At 42.8% G+C, this 16,178-nt stretch overlaps 1 protein-coding gene across 1 annotated transcript in view; it reads right to left on the bottom strand.

The window, feature by feature from the left end:
- Positions 1–14,830: 14,830 nt before the first annotated feature.
- The window catches only part of FBXL18 (F-box and leucine rich repeat protein 18), a 181,571-nt gene continuing 180,223 nt past the window's right edge, over positions 14,831–16,178 (bottom strand). Inside the window, exon 5 of the mRNA XM_082261931.1 lies at positions 14,831–15,140. Within this exon, the coding sequence (XP_082118057.1) occupies positions 14,984–15,140 (157 nt within the window). The 3' untranslated portion in view covers positions 14,831–14,983. The remainder of the gene's footprint in view (positions 15,141–16,178) is intronic.

Raw genomic sequence — 16,178 nt, forward strand, 5'->3', positions numbered from 1 at the left:
ATAGGTCTGTTTGGCAGTGTGGAGACTGAAGTTGTATTTTTGAAGGGCAGATTTATATTGGTTGAAATCTTTCTGAGACCTAGTCTTACGCAATAGGTGCTCAAGAGCACGGCTATGCTTTTTCAGACTTCTAGTGTTATCTGTTTGCAAGGGTTGAAGGGGTCGGGGCCTGATTCAGTGTGTAGTGAGGGGGGCGAGTGTGTCCAGGGAGGCTAAGAGTGAAGCGTTGTAGACAGAAGTGGCTAGGTTGGTGCAGGACCGGGGTGTGATTTTGTCATAGAGGTGGTCGGTAGTAGAGAAGAGAAGGGTTGAGATGGCGTAGGTTTCTGCAGGTAGCTGGAGGGAGAGAAGGCGGAGGAGAGGGAGAGAGTGAAACTAATAAGGTAGTGATCAGAGAGAGGGAAAGGATTGTTTGAAAGGTTGTGCGGAGTGCATAGGTGGGAGAAAACACGGTCAAGGATATTGCCTTCAGAGTGAGTAGAAGCATGTATCCATTGCTTCAGGTAAAAGGAGGAGGTTAGACTGAGAAGTTTGGAAGTGGCAGGAGTGTTAGTATTAATAGGGATGTTGAAGTCCCCGAGAATGAGTGTGGGGATTTCGGAAGACAGAAAGTAGGGTAGCCAGGCAGAGAAGTTGTCAAGAAAGGTCGATACTGGTCCAGGGGGGCGGTAGATCACAGCTATCCTTAGAGAAACAGGGGAGAAAAGACGAATGCAGTGTACCTCAAATGAGGTGAGTGACAGGGAGGGAGGTGGGTGAAGTACCTGAAAGGTGCTATGTGGGGCTAGAAGGATCCCAACACCCCCTCCCTTGCATCCATTGGGTCTGGGGAAGTGAGTCCATAGAAGACCACCTTGGGATAAGGCAGCAGAAGACGCAGTGTCGGATTTGTGAAGCCAGGTTTCGGTGATAGCGAGTAGAATAAATCAGCGATAAAAAGGTCATGGAGAGAGGTGAGTTTATTACAGACCGAGCGAGAGTTCCAAAGGGCGCAAGAGAAAGGGGAGTCTGGTCTACTGGGAACTAGATTGTATTGAGTGCGGCTGCAGCCAGAGGGTGCCGGGAAAGTGATGTGTTGAGTACGGGCCCAGGGTTTGGGGATATGTCTACAGAGGTTAGGAGAAGCAGAAAGGTGAGGGTGGTAATATGAGAGTGTGATTCATATGAAGGGACATGCCCCAGTGTCCTGGAGGATTTGTGATTGTGTGGATTTAGAAGTAGCAGGAGATGGTGAGTGCAGTAATAAGGTGAGGACAGAAGTGAGGGTGATATATATAAGCTGTGGGGTGGAGAAGAGGGGTGAAGGAGAGAGAGTTTAAGGATAGAGGACACTGCTGTCAGAAGGAGTGGTAGAGAGTGCATGTTACAAGGAGAGAGTGCTGAAGGGGTAAATAAGGTCACCTGCAGTCTGCGTGGTGTTTATCTCAGCCTCTACTGTGTTCATTCACTTTGTGCATTCGCTGAAGTGCAGAGTCAGAAGTGCACCCACTTATAGAAATACCCCCATTTTGAGAAGAGAGCCCCAAAAGCAAACATGCCCCCCCCCTTGCAAACGTGCCTTCCCCAAGGGATGCTGTTCTTAAATACTGTTAGGGATGGGGTGGGTGTTTTCCAATTACCTAATCGGGAACTAATAAATTAAGGCTGGATAGACAGAGCAGGATATGATATGATACAATCTTACACTTCATTCATTAGCTCATTTTCTATTCTTTTATTTCCAAAAATCTGTTACTCTTGTTAGCCACTTATTGGCTTAATTTTTCATATTTCCTAACTAATACTCATTCAGTATGTTGTTCTTGACTGACAAGTTTACCTACTGTCACCTGTACACATCGCTGTCATATCAGCTAGTTTCTTTCTTTTTGTTTATCAGTGCTGAAATGTGCCCCAGGATGTAAAGCTTTTCAAGGCTACATGCTACCCTTGTTGTACCTAATTAACAAAGGTAAGTTAACATTTTTCAATATGAAAAACTGTTGTATATACAGGTTAGATTGTAAGTGGTGTATGGGAGATAACCTGAAGAGCTTGCATGCCTCTCTCTGCCTGTGCAGTGAACACACTACATGGGCAGAGCCTGCATATACGCAGAGAAAGCGCTTTTTCTTGCCCATATGCCCAGCTTTTAACTCTGGTAAACACAGGGTTTACAGCCTTCCTCCTCCCTTTTGCTCTTAGCTATAGGGGAGTGGGCGGAGAGAGCCAAAGCAAGTAGCTCCAGCTTTTCTACTCTCTAAGGCTGGATACACACTATACAACTTTTGTGGTTAGATTTACCTTCAACTATGTAGTGCAATGGCCTGCCTGATTGCATACAAATTAAAAGTGTTTAGATTTGACCTCATATTATATGGTTTTGGTAAATCTAAAGCCCCGTACACACGTACCGATCGTCGGCCGACAGACGTCCTACAAATGTTCGCGGCTGGTGTGTTTGTTGTTTGTCTGTTGAAAAGTGCTCAAAACTTGCCCAGGACATTTGTCTGCCGACAGAAAATGACGTCACTACGTTCCACGCACGTTCGCCGCTACAAAAGAGGAAGTGAGTGTTTGGCCGTGACCCTTCTGGGCATCTCGCGCTGATTTCGGTAGCATTTGTTTGGTTGACGACATTTCGCTATTTTCCGAGACATCGTTCGAGAATTTATTATGGCGACCGTGAATTCGTCCGTTGCTGTTGTTAGTGTTGGAGTTTTGGCTCTGAGACGACGTACGAGCAATAGGAAGAAGCAGACCTCCTGGACGAAAAATTGGTTGCTTAACCGTGATCAATTTTCTCATATGTCCTTGCTGAGGGAGCTCCAGGAAAATAATCCTGATGACTTCAGGAATTATTTGAGGATGACGGATCCCATCTTTCACCGTCTTCTTGCCCTGGTGTCCCCCTATATTCTGAAGCAGGATACTTGTATGCGGCTTGCAATTACTCCTGAGCAAAGGTTAATTGCGACGTTGAGGTATCTTGCAACAGGGAGAAGCCTGCAGGATCTGAAGTTCACCACAGGCATCTCCCCCCAAGCACTTGGAGTCATCATCCCTGAGACCTGCTCTGCCATCATCAAGGTCTTGCAGAAGGACTATATCAAGGTATGTTTGATTTTTTACATTACATTACATGTATTACTAGTTTCACCCGAATTATGATGTTTTTGGATGTACACCAATTGACACAGGCCATTATTTGTAAACTACCCTCTGTCCGCATGCACATAGTAGTAAAGATGTAGATTATCTTTAACCATTTGTAAAATTACCCACTAACCACCCCACCATTCTCTCCTATGTGTCCCTAAACGCATTGCCTGTTAACAGTATGTCGAATTTTTCTAATTTTATTGCTTTCCCTCAAACAATTATTCCTTGGCCAATGTTTTAGTACCTAGTTAATGATTTATCTAAAATACATCAGTCCATCCATTCCCACCTATGATTCTGTATGTTTATGTAATGATGTTAAAACCTTCACTGACCACAAGCCCTTATTGATGTATAAATGCCCAGTTTTACTTACCCATCCCCCACCCACATGCTAAATCTCAAAGTCAGCATATACCAAAGCTCAAGTTCAGAGGTCTTCAAACTATGGCCCTCCAGTTGTTCACGAACTTCAATTTCCATCATGCCTAGTCATGTCTGTGAATGTCAGAGAATTACAAGGCCTCATGGGATGTGTAGTTCTGCAACAGCTGGAGGGCCGTAGTTTGTAAATCTCAGCTCTAGCTGGTGAGTATAATGGGCCATACACACTAGAAGATTGTCAGAACAATTTATCCTTCCGATTTACCAAAACCAAATAATATGAGGTCCAACAAACACTTTCAAATCCTATGCAATCTGGTAGGCCCTTGCACTACATAGAAAAGGTAAATCTGCACGAAAAAGTCTTCAGAGAATCTTCTAGTGTGTATGGCCCTTTACAATATAAGAACAATAGGAGGTTGAAAATAAATGTATGTAGATGTTACATCCCCATATCCAAACCTTTGCCTTCCTGTTGTTTATTTTTTTAACAAGTTGCATAAGCATTTAACAGACAACTGTGTGTGTAATTAATAATGTGATGTGCTCAAGCACTAATTTTATTTTTGTTTATTTTTTCCCCACAGTTTCCTTCAAACGCAGAGCAATGGCTGGAGATTTCTGATCAATTTCTGGAGAAGTGGAATTTTCCCAATTGTGGGGGTGCTATTGATGGGAAGCACGTCCGCATTGTCCCCCCTCCGAATTCCGGCACATTTTTTTATAATTATAAAGGTTTTTTTAGTATAGTCATGCTAGCCATAGTTAATGCAAACTATGAGTTTATTTTTTTGGATATTGGCAAAAATGGCCGCAATTCGGATGGGGGAGTTATTGATCAGACGGAGTTCGCTCGTCGTCTAAAGAACGGCACTCTGAACCTGCCATCCAGGGAGCAAACTGTTGAGGGTATGAGCTTTGTGTTTATCGCAGATGAGGCTTTTGCGCTTGGGGAGCATCTCATGAAGCCCTACCCTCAGAGGAACCTCACCCCAGACCAAAGGATTTACAACTACCGGTTGTCCAGAGCTCGCAGAGTTGTGGAGAATGCCTTCGGGATAATGGCCAACCGGTTCCGGATATTCCTGACGTCCATAAACCTGGCACTGTACAAAGTGGATAATGTGGTCTTGTGTTGCTGCATTTTGCACAACTTCCTACGCAGGAATGCACAAAATTATGTATTGCAGCAACTGGATACTGACCCTGCTATGCCAGGTACAAGTGGAGAGGCCCAACCTTCTAACCAAGTGGAGTCCATGACGTCAATGGAAGTTGGACGGTCAGCATTGGCATCACACAGGGCCCGTCAGATCCGCCAGGAATATCTGGACTATTTCGTGGGGAGAGGAGCTGTGTCCTGGCAGCAATCACTGTCACACACCCATTAATCTTGTTAAAGATTGGACACACAAGATAAATGTCAGAGCTATCTTATTTTTCAACACATTAAAAAAAAATTGCAATGATTCTGTATTGTGGATTCTAATCATTTGGGCACATATGCCAAACACAATTATTTGGGTTAATCATGTGTTATATATGTGTGACTTTGGAAGGGTTAATACATTCATCAGTGTGTTTCTTGACTGTAGTCTCTCACCAGCTGATCCAAAGTGATGATGGCCATGTGTTATTTTTGAGCCAGTGGTGTAAATACAAGGGCCTTCTGCACCCCACAAAATTTACACAAACCCTGTCACATTGAGAACTAGGTCACACCCAAGGTTCATCTAATGTCACCTTACATTGGTGGTTCTTGTCCAGAAGTTGCCCATACTATATATTTAATATAATACATTAGGGTATTAACAACGTACCTACACCTGTTATGTTGTGTTCATTTATGACATCCTTCTCACTGCCCACCAATGTTAGGATATGTCAGTGTTATGTGAAACTTGATCATTGTTCATCTCAAAGTGTTATATATATAAGTAATGGAAAGTGAACTAGAGCAACGAACAAGCAATACACTATAGATTACACTGATCTCCCTACACTGATTTCTACTGCCAATATCAATGCCATATTGAATCCTAGAACTGCTAGTACCTTGAGTGTTGAGTCACACTTATGCAATGCGGGAAGTCTGCGACTTTGCATCCTTCCTGCATCGCATAAGGGTGACCCGCCACTTACTTTTTCCACAGGATTGTATTACACAAGTCTGAAGAACTGTGCCATCCAATCCTGATACATCAGAAATAAAGGGTCATGTGCGACTTGTGTGCGTGTTCAGTGTGAATGTAGCCATACAAAGTGTATGTCTCAATTCGCACTGCACTCGCACAAAAGTCGCACATGATGCATTTATTCAGCTGCATCAGGATAGGATTGCACAGTCGTTCACACTTGTATGATCCAATCCTGTATGAAATGTCAGATCGCACTGTGATATGCGTATAAACGGTTGGGATCTTTAACATTTCATTGACACCTCCAGCAACTCGCATATGGCAGTGTCCAAAATGCTGTCATTAACATGTAAATATGGGAATAGGACAGCCATCATACATGTAATGCTTCTTTACACAGCTTTAGATCTCGACCCCCCAACGAAAGTCAAATAAAGAATGGAACACACATTGTTGAATGTACAAAATTTTTTTTTCAAAACATTCACAGGGTTAGGGTTAGGGTGTTTTCAAGTTTTTTTCCCAAACGTGGGTACACTCTTAACAACTGAGTGCCATCAAGATATCATAAAAGATTACAAAACATTTGTAAGAAAAGGAACCAATAAAAACATAAAAAATGTATTAAAAACTTTTTAAAATTTGGCAATCATGTCGACAAAATCTCGCATTTTTGATTGCAATGCCGTTGCTGTTTCCTTGATTTGCTCGAGGTCTGAGCAACATTGGAGTGCCTCACGTGTTAATTTTGCTAAAGTGCAAGTAGGTAAATCATGATCTGTAAAAAAATATACAACTGAGTCAATGTGAATCACCTACATGAGGTCATAATAGAGAAACATTTGGTGTCCAGGTTATTTTTAATTACTCTCGAGTTAATACCTACCCTGTTCTTATGCTCTTTTGCCCTAGGCTCTTCTTCTTCCTCCTGTCCTCCTCTGATCCTGTTGCTGATGATTCTGCCGGTCTCCTGAGCTTACTATATATTCATTAGGGGTGTGAACGCATGATGACGTCATTGTGAGGGCATGGTCGTAATGTATATATATTAAGCTACAGAGAACAGAGACGGCCAAAATGCACGGCAACAGCATTGGAGGAGGACAGGAGGAAGAAGAAGAGCCTAGGGCAAAAGAGCAGACAACATAAGAGCAGAAGATTGGACAGCAGAAGAGTGGAGAGGAGAAGATCCAAAGAGCAGAGTGGAGAAGACCGGATAAAGATATTTAAGAACATTTCATAAACGTCTCCTGTCGTTATTCACATACACTTCCATTTATGTGGTTAATGTGTAGGGGTACTATGTACCCCATACCCATTCACACAGTGATTGGTGTCCGGGATCTGGGGGCCACCCTTTGTTGAAGGTTGCTTCCAAAGTCCTAGGAACCCCCTGGCCGCATGACCCCCCAAAACCACCAGACAGGGTTGTGGGGATGAGGCCCTTGTCCTCCTCTACATGGGAGTAAGGTGCTTTTGGGTGTGCGGTGCAGAGGCCCCCTGGCCCAAAGCAACAAAACCCCCCCATGTTGAGGGCATGTGTCCTGCTGTGGTCCAGGGGGTGTTTGTTCCGCTTGCTCGTTCTCTTTCCTGGCCTGACAAGCTGCATGCTTGTATAAGGGTCTGGTAGGGGTTTTGGGGGTAACCCACGCTGTTTTTTTGTTGTGGGCATACCCTCAAACTCAATACCACACACAAAAGGCCGGGTTGTGAACTTGGGGGGGGACACCCACGGTGGGTTATTCAATTTTTTGGTGTAGTTCCCCCTCAAAAATCTTCACAACGCAAGTGGCCCCGCAAGTCAGAGCATCCTGATCCGACTTACGGTGCGACTTCCATTCAAATAAAGAGGCTCCCATAGGGAACTAGTGTTGTCAATTGGAGGCTAAAAATAACACTGATAAAAATCATTCTGAAAAAACCTACGTGGGCACACAATTGGCTCTTGGACACTTGGTCCAGGATCCTCAAGATTTTGGGAAGTGGCTTGCTTGGCAAGTTGCCAGGAGATCTGGGTTCTGAGCTGGCTGGGGATGCCACATCCTGGCATGATGCAACATCTGCAATGTAAATTTGTAAGGGAATACAAGAATATAAGGTTAAACAATCATTGCAAATACACATATTTCTATGATCCCACTACACAAAAATCTGTGCCTACCAACCTTCTTGTTGCTCTGGTGTCTGGTCACTTGTTGTCTCCACCAGAATCACCTCAGGCATAATGTCTTCATCTACATAATACAAAACATTGGCCATATCATAAAAGTCACAAGAGGTACATTTGTTAGGACATGGTGCCCTGCTTGATAGCTCTTTTAGTAACAAATATGAAGACATGTACATGGTTATCTACGAAAAATGTGGTACATTAATGTTTGACAGTGCATAGGAACCAATTACCTTTAGTCGAATCTGTGCCACCATCTGGGCCCATGTCCTCCTCTTCTTCCGCAACTGCAGATGGAGCTGCCAAACCTCTCCTCCTCCTTTCCCATTGTTTGGCACGGAGTTTACGTTTTTCTCCTATTTAAAGGTTTGAATAATAATCTGTGATTAATAGGAATGTTTGCTGAGAAGATTCGTGCAGGAAAGAACGTTCGTTGCAACACAATACATATATTTTTAACTATGGCTTCCTGACTTTTAATGTCATATACTAAAACATCAACAATAGATCGATCTAATCACGACATGACAACTAAAATGAGTAATCTAACTTTTTACATAGACATTATAATCTAGACATGTTAATACAACATACACCAAATTATAAAAAAACATATTGCATGTTTAAAAAAATAAATAAAAAAAAAAACTTACTTTTTTTCAAAATCCGATGGATTTGGGAAAGCTGATCCTGCTCACGGTGTTTCAGGTCGGACCACCGTTTCCGAATCTGATCTTTCGATCGCTCCACACCGAATTTTTTTTGCAAACAGGCCACCACCTTATCCATGATGCCATCTTTCCTGGCATTGGGCCGATCGTAATTTGCCAACTTTCCATCATAGTCCATTTTTTCTAAAATGGAGACCATCTCCACCATTTCTGCCTTTGTCATGGGTGTAGCCCTTGATTTTCGGGTGGCCCAATCATTTCTGCCCACACTAATTGAGCTCCCAGATCGTTGAGACATTATTCTTAATTAGAAGATTTTTCCACTGCTTCAGGTGTGAGTGTCGCATGTAGGCCTGATCTTCAGCACGTACACATCCCTGCACAAGCCCGCCACTGGAGGAGGAGTTGACGCCTGCGCTGTATTTAAAGGACGCCAGATCGTTCGGCCGACGATTCGCTAGCGGACATATCGAGGGTTGGAGCACGATCGAGCGGCGAATCACGACTTTTCCCCACAAAAAAAGGTACGACTATTTTAATAGAAAGTGTGTGTTTTGGGCCCTATACAGCTTTTATTAGGAATATCTTTATTATGTGCCAAAATACATGCTATTTTAATATGTTTTGTGTTGTGTTGTGTCTTGCAGGCATATACTGTCCTGCAATATGGTGGACAATTACACCAGCCACAACTTTCTAATAAGTTTTATTGACGAGTACAGGCAACTGCCGTGTTTGTGGCAAGTGAAGTCGGTGGATTATAAAAATAAAAAACTAAAAAAACAGGCCATGGAACATTTGGTGGCCTTCTACAAGCCCGTCTGTCCTGGGGCAAATTTGGAGTATGTAAGGCGAAAAATCAACAGCATTCGCACTGCCTACAGGCGGGAGGTAAAAAAAATAGAAGATTCCACCCAGTCTGGAGCAGGTGCACAGAATGTACATGTACCACGGCTGTGGTACTATGATAACCTGCGATTCCTGGCAGACACCTTGGAATCCAGGCCATCCATCTCAACACTGCCTTCTACTTCGGCAGAGGGCTCAGTGTCGGTTGATCCAAGCCAGGATGAGGATTTCCTGGAGGAGAGTTTTACTCAGGTATAGCATTTCACAATATATTGTCTGCTAAAATTTAATCATGTAACAAAATTATAAGCTAAACCATAATTGACCCTTTATGTAAACGGGCATAGCAAGGGGTTGGCATGACAGGCAACCGCCAGGGGCGCAGGCCAAGGGGGGTGGGTCACAAAAACATTGGCATTGGTTTATTGTTTTTTTGAACAATCCACTCAGCCTGCACACCCCAGAACCCCCAGTTTGCAGGCGGATTCATGCAGGTGTAAAACATTGAGAGCTGCTTCATGCAGGTGTAAAACATTGAGAGCAGCTGAGCCAACATACCAGGAGACTAAGACTGCCTCTCACTGCATCCCCAGCACACCTCCGGTCTTACAAACAGTGCTGCATCCCCAGCACACCTCCGGTCCTAACAAACACTGCTGGAGCCTCAGCATTCCTCTGGCTCAACCTTTTTTAATACAAAACTAACAGCTCCTGCAAATGATCCATCCATCCTTGCTTCCATGTCTCTGGTCTCTCACTCTGGGTCAGCAAGGCAGGTGGCTCCCTTATTCCTGTTTCCCTGCACTGCTTCACCCTCAATGCCCTACATCAAGCACTCTGCAAGTTCAAGCCCCTCTCTCTCTCTGCAACCCCCCTCCTCTCTCTCTCACACCCCCTCTTTCTCTCCCTCTCTCTAGCTCTCAACCCTCTCTTTCTTTTTCACACCTGAGACAATGATTGCCCACTAGAGAGCTCTACACTGGGCAAACAAGGGGCAAATGAGAAACTTTTAATGCCCTTTAATTTTTTTTTGGGGGGTGGGTTACATTTTTACATTGATCTTGGGGGGGGGTTGTTGCCAAATACAGCTCCTCAACAAGGGCACTGGAGACCCTAGATACGCCACTGTATGTAAAGTCTGCTAATATAACAAACATGCATTTTTATATACACTATAACATTCTAATCAATTGTTCATTTCATCAACAGGGAAGTGTCACTGAGGAGGAGCCAGGTTGCAGCCAGGAGCCTGGGGAGCCTGCGGAGCCTGAGGAGCCTGTGGAACTATTTCCACCACCACCTCCTCCTGCCAAACGGAGGCAAAAGAGGAAGCACGTGGATGATATCACAGACGAATTTATCCAGGAGGCCACCATAGCCCTACGTCGGAAACCGGAGGCCAATGAGTCCTTCGGCAACATGACGGCCAAAATTTTGGATAAGGTGGACCTCAGGCAGTGTCAGTATGCCAGAAAAATTATTCTGGATGTGCTGCAAAATGCAGAAAACGGCGTCCTTACTGAGCACAGCCATGCATGCCAGGAGCACCCGTGCCCTCCACCTCCACCTCCACAACACCCACCACCTCGCCAAATGCCACATGGCCAGTGGCAATATGGCCAGCAGGATCCAAACCTGCCCTCATGGCAGCCTGATTATAGCTATCACCAACTTTAATTTGTGTAACCCCCTATTATTTATTTTACCCCTGTTTGCCTGTTTCTATTTTAATTTTGTCCAAATGGACCTTTTTTATGTTTAGTTTATTATACGGAGAGTATTAATGTTTTCTTTGGTTTTTTTTGCTGAGATACAAAAAATAAAGAAAATGAAAATAAAAAATGGCCTATCTGAATTTGTTAACATGTTTAATATTGTGCATAACCTGAAAAATATGTTTTAGACATTAATTCATACAAGAATAAAGGGTCATATCAATAGTTAGATCTTTGCTGTTTACAAAATAATAATGGTGAAGAGTTCTAATTATTTAATTATAAAATTTGATAGAACAGATAGAATAGACAAACATTATCTTCATCATAACAGAACACATGCCTTTTTATTAGAAAAGTATGGCATTATGAGCAGCATCTTCCTTCTTCTCACATTTATCAAGATGAGCATGTGCTCCGCATTTCACCTATTTCTTGGACTGCCGCAAGCCGAAAGTTCTTTCTAAATAAAATGATGAGTTTACTAGAGAAAATTCTTCCGGGAACTCATTTGGTTTGATCATGCGTGTTGGGATTTGTAGTTGTGTGTCGGCAGAATTCTGTACTGACAGGCGAACAATCGTCCGTTCTGGTGTCCGCAGACAAAAATTTTCATGTTTGCAAGAAAGACTCTTGTCCGCGGATTGTGCGCAGACAGCTGTCGGAGGCACCATACTAACACGCGTACAATCGGCAGATCTTTCGTCCGCCGACGTTTGTATGACGACGATCGGTACGTGTGTACGGGCCTTAAAGGAAAAAAATCTAAAAAGACAATTGTATAGTGTGTATGGCCCATAAGTCTTATGCCCACACTAATTTACATATAAAAATGTTGAAAAACCACAAATTTCACCACATGCTGTTGCCTGCGTCAATGGATGAGGCCAGTATCGATGAACTCTGGTCCACTCACGCAATGGTCTACGTCTTCGGAGCTTCAGCATCATCAGAAGCATTTCCTTACACATGCTCATGATAAGACCCATAGTGAAAAAATAAGACAGCTATCTACAAGCACACTACTCTCCCTTCTCTCACAGAATGGCTGAAATAGTTAATAATTTACTTGTTTTTCGTGCATTGTGGGCATTCGGGAGGGTCTCCTGAGGGGATCTTAAAAAATGCTTCTAACCTCAAATGCTCATAACTGCTGCTAAACTCAGTATGGAAAAGCTGTAAAACAGACGTTTGTCACCGTCGGTTTCCAGTTGTCATTTTCCAGTGTTCAGAAAAGGTTTTCTACTGCCTTCTGTACATGAGTTTTAAAGACCAGTGTAGTGAAGTTGTAAGACCAATTCTTAAATATCATAAGGTTTTCCCTTTCTAGGTAAATGATTAATGCTTTTGGAAATGAGAGTCCTATGTTAAGGGTTTCCAATTTATGGAAGAATATGTGAACCCTTACCTGTTAAAACAACCCATTCAGTTTAAAACAAATGCAAGACAAAGAAGTGATCACAACCTCTGTTCTCAGCTGCATAAGGGGCTTAGAAAGCTGGTGGTGGAGACCTTGGTGGAGAACTTTAGTGTAGTGTGGCCTGCAAAACCAGAGCAGAGTTTCTCAAACAGGGTTCCTCCAGATGTTGCTAGGGGTTCCTTGAACAATAAGCAATTTCTGACTCTCAGATAAGTTCCCTCGGATACCATTGACCTTTTTAGTTATCTGTAAGTAGGTAATTCTTCCCACTGACTATCACACTAATGTATCATGAGTTGTAGGTTTACTAATTTTTAGCAGGGGTTCCCTGAGACCAGAAAGCTCTAAGGGTTCGTCTGTTTTGAAAAGGTTGAGAAAAGCTGCTCTAGAGAGTTAAAGAGCAAAGGAAACAATTGGCAACCCTGCCTGGTATTATAAAGATTAACAGGAGAATTGATGCCCTTCTGTCTGACTTTAGCTGCTTAGAAAAAGAATAAGCTATTGTGCTGACTGGAACCCAACTATCATTAAATAGGACACATAGGAGGGCCAGGAGGATGGTAGGGAACACCAGGTAAAATGGATGTAGCTCCTCTTAAATTAGGTCTTGAGATCCTAATGCACATATAGAAAACAAATACAAGAGGGTGCCTCCATCTTGGTGTAGCAATTTATTAAAAAAGCATAAAAGAAAATAAAAATGGGCTCACCAGATAAAAGTAAATCAAGGCTCGTCAGACCCATATAGACCTCCATAGGATCACCATAAGGCTGCAGAGCTCAGCAAGCATGTGGTTGGTTGAAGCAGAGTTTGTGATGGAAGTGCAACTGTCAGGCTTCAGGCTGGGATATAAGCATCAGCAGCTTCCAGAAATGGCAAGATGGCTGCGGCTCCAAACAGCACCTCTTTTGGCTGGGTGCTGACAGGAAGTGGAGGGTATGTGTCTCCATGTTTCAGGGCAAACAGGAGGGCTGCTTTATAAAACCATAGGAAACATCTTGCCATTTCAGGAAGCTGCTGATGCTTATGTTCGAACCAGAAGCTTGACAGTTGCACTTCCATCAGGAACTTTGCTTCAACCAGCCATATGCCTGCTGAGCTCTGCAGCCTCATAGTGATCCTATGGAGGTTTATATGACAAGCCTTAATCTACTTTTATATAGTGAGTGCATTTTTATTGTCTTTTATGTTTTTAATAAATCACTTCACCTAGATGGAGGAGCCCTTTTGTGTTTGTTTTCTGCATGTTTTTCATATAAGGCCAAGATCCCGGACAGCCCGTTAGGGCCCAGACCCATAAGGTGCAAGGTCATGTGCAAAAAGGGTTAATGTAAGTGGTCAAACGCCTTCAGTATCAGTAGACAGAAGAAGCCGGGGTGTTTTATGTAAGTGGGCATAATGGGAGTAAAATCTTTTTATAGAGTTGTCTCTAGCCTATCTCCCATGGGCAAAACCTACCTAGCCTGAATAATTTCAGAAAGGTAAAGTTTAAGGCCAGGGCCACGGCCAATGTTTCTGTATACATTTTTAGCTTTTTATTAATCACAGAAATTGGCCTTTAAACTTTGGCATAGTAAAGGATCTTTCCCTTCTTTGGAGAGAATTGTGATATGTACCACTGTGCATTCTGGAAGAAAGGATAAGCAATGGGGATTGTTTTAGTGAGAAAGCAGGGGGATAAAATTTGTTCAAATAGTTTAATATTTGTCTAAGTAGCCATGTGGGCTAGACTTTTATGCTGCGAATAGCCACCTGAAATTCTCTCTCAGTTATCAGTCTTCATAGCTTCCCTCACACCAGAGGCCATTTTTGCAAGCCCAGATTCCAGTATACATTTTGCAATGTCTGCCCACTGCAGGTTGCAGTGTAGTATTTCACAAGGCAAATATTGTGAAGGTAATATTAATAGGTCTACAGAAAATGAGTGGGTTTCTCCTTTGGGAATTTTAAAATGGGAAATATATAGTCTAGTCTTTTGGTGGCACAGTGCTGAGGCTAATAATTTTCTTGGTTTCTTGCCATCCACATAATACTTTTGATCTATCCTGTGTAGAGCTTTTTTAGATTCTGCGTCAATTAATTTCTTCACGTAGATCTTGAGTTCCTTCAATTCAGAAAGATGACATTTGGCTAGACTGTCTTTCTGTAAAGATTTAAGCCTAGGGATGCATTTGAGTAAAGTGTTTTTCTGAGCCATAATACTTAACGTTTTCAACAAGAAGCACTCCACAGACATCACACTTTTAATACATACTTCATTAGCATAAAAACAAAAACAAATATATGCATGAATTAAGTTTTCTCTACACAGCCACACATTTTAAAGCATTACATTTTTTTTATTTCAGAAGAAATTATTTACATAAAAAGATAAAGTCCCACCCACAATGAACATTAATAATTCCTAAAGTCCTTCAGAGATATAATCTGCAAAGATTTAAGAATTTACCGACATTTATACATCTATATATCCCGTCTTACCCGATTTACAATATTAGTACCACAAATCCGGTGGCTCCTCTGCCACTCTGCTTTTAAATAAGGTTATTTCATCCAAGTGTATCATGGGTACTTCTCGTATTACATCTGCTAGGTTCTCATGCAAAAGTGGGAAAATGACAACGTTCAGAGCTGGCCGTTCCGCAGAGAAGCTAGAAATTAAAAAAAAAAAAAATTATAAAAAGAAATTGACTAAAGTATGGAAGGATGAACATTGCACAGAGCAGGTAAGCACAACATGTTTGTTATTTTATTTAAAAATAAATAAAAGGTTTACAATCACTTTACAATCACTTTAAAAAAGTAGCGCCCACGCTACTTCCCGGGGCGACCTGTGAAGTCGCGGCGCGCTGCTCGCACCGCGACCTCGGAGAGCGGTCGGCACGGACTTCATATCATTGAAGTCTATGCAGGTCGCTCCGGGTCGCCCCAAAGAAGCTCCGGACACTTTTTCTAAGTCGGAGCGACTTGTGTCGCTCCTATTAGAACTGGTCGCCTGACAGGTCGCCCCAGTGTGAACGGGCTGTGAAGACCAACTCAACAAAAAGGAAAAACCCTAAGCCCCTTTGCAAAGGTTAAATGCTAATTTCTGTCTAGGGGACAGAAAAAGCATTTCTACCCTCCCAATCCTCTGCTCCCCTGCCAGATGGTGCTTTCCCATAGTCTGGCGATGGGCTGTTCCACACTTGACGAAATTCGGACGAAATATCCTCCGATTTTTCTCTGTCTTCTCAGCGTTCATTACCGTTTTTAGTCGACAGTGCATAAATGTTCACGAAATTTCTCATCCCATTTTTCTTTTTTTTTGGCACATTTGTTCCTAGACTTCCGGGTTGTCAGCAACTTCAGATCATGTGCGGTCTTTCGTATCCGATTTTTCACGGACGTACTGCATACACATTAGATGAAAATCGGTCGTCTGGGGACAGATGAAAAAAATTTTGGTGTTTGTCCCTCGGTTTTTTTTCGTTGAAAATGTCGGCATCGGCTGCTAAAAGTTGTGTACACACTAGGCGAAAATCGGACGATTTCACATCGGGCGGGAATTTTCGGCAGATTTTCTACTAGTGTGTACCCTGCTTTAGCATCCTCACATCTTAAAGACATCAGAGTACCTTAGAACACCACAGTGCTGGGGAGAAGAAGCTTCTAGGATTGGTCTAGAAGAGCAGAGGAGCCAGATGGAGTGG

This window comes from Pelophylax lessonae, assembly GCF_965119305.1.
Source record: "Pelophylax lessonae genome assembly, chromosome: 6".
Lineage (NCBI taxonomy): Eukaryota > Metazoa > Chordata > Amphibia > Anura > Ranidae > Pelophylax > Pelophylax lessonae.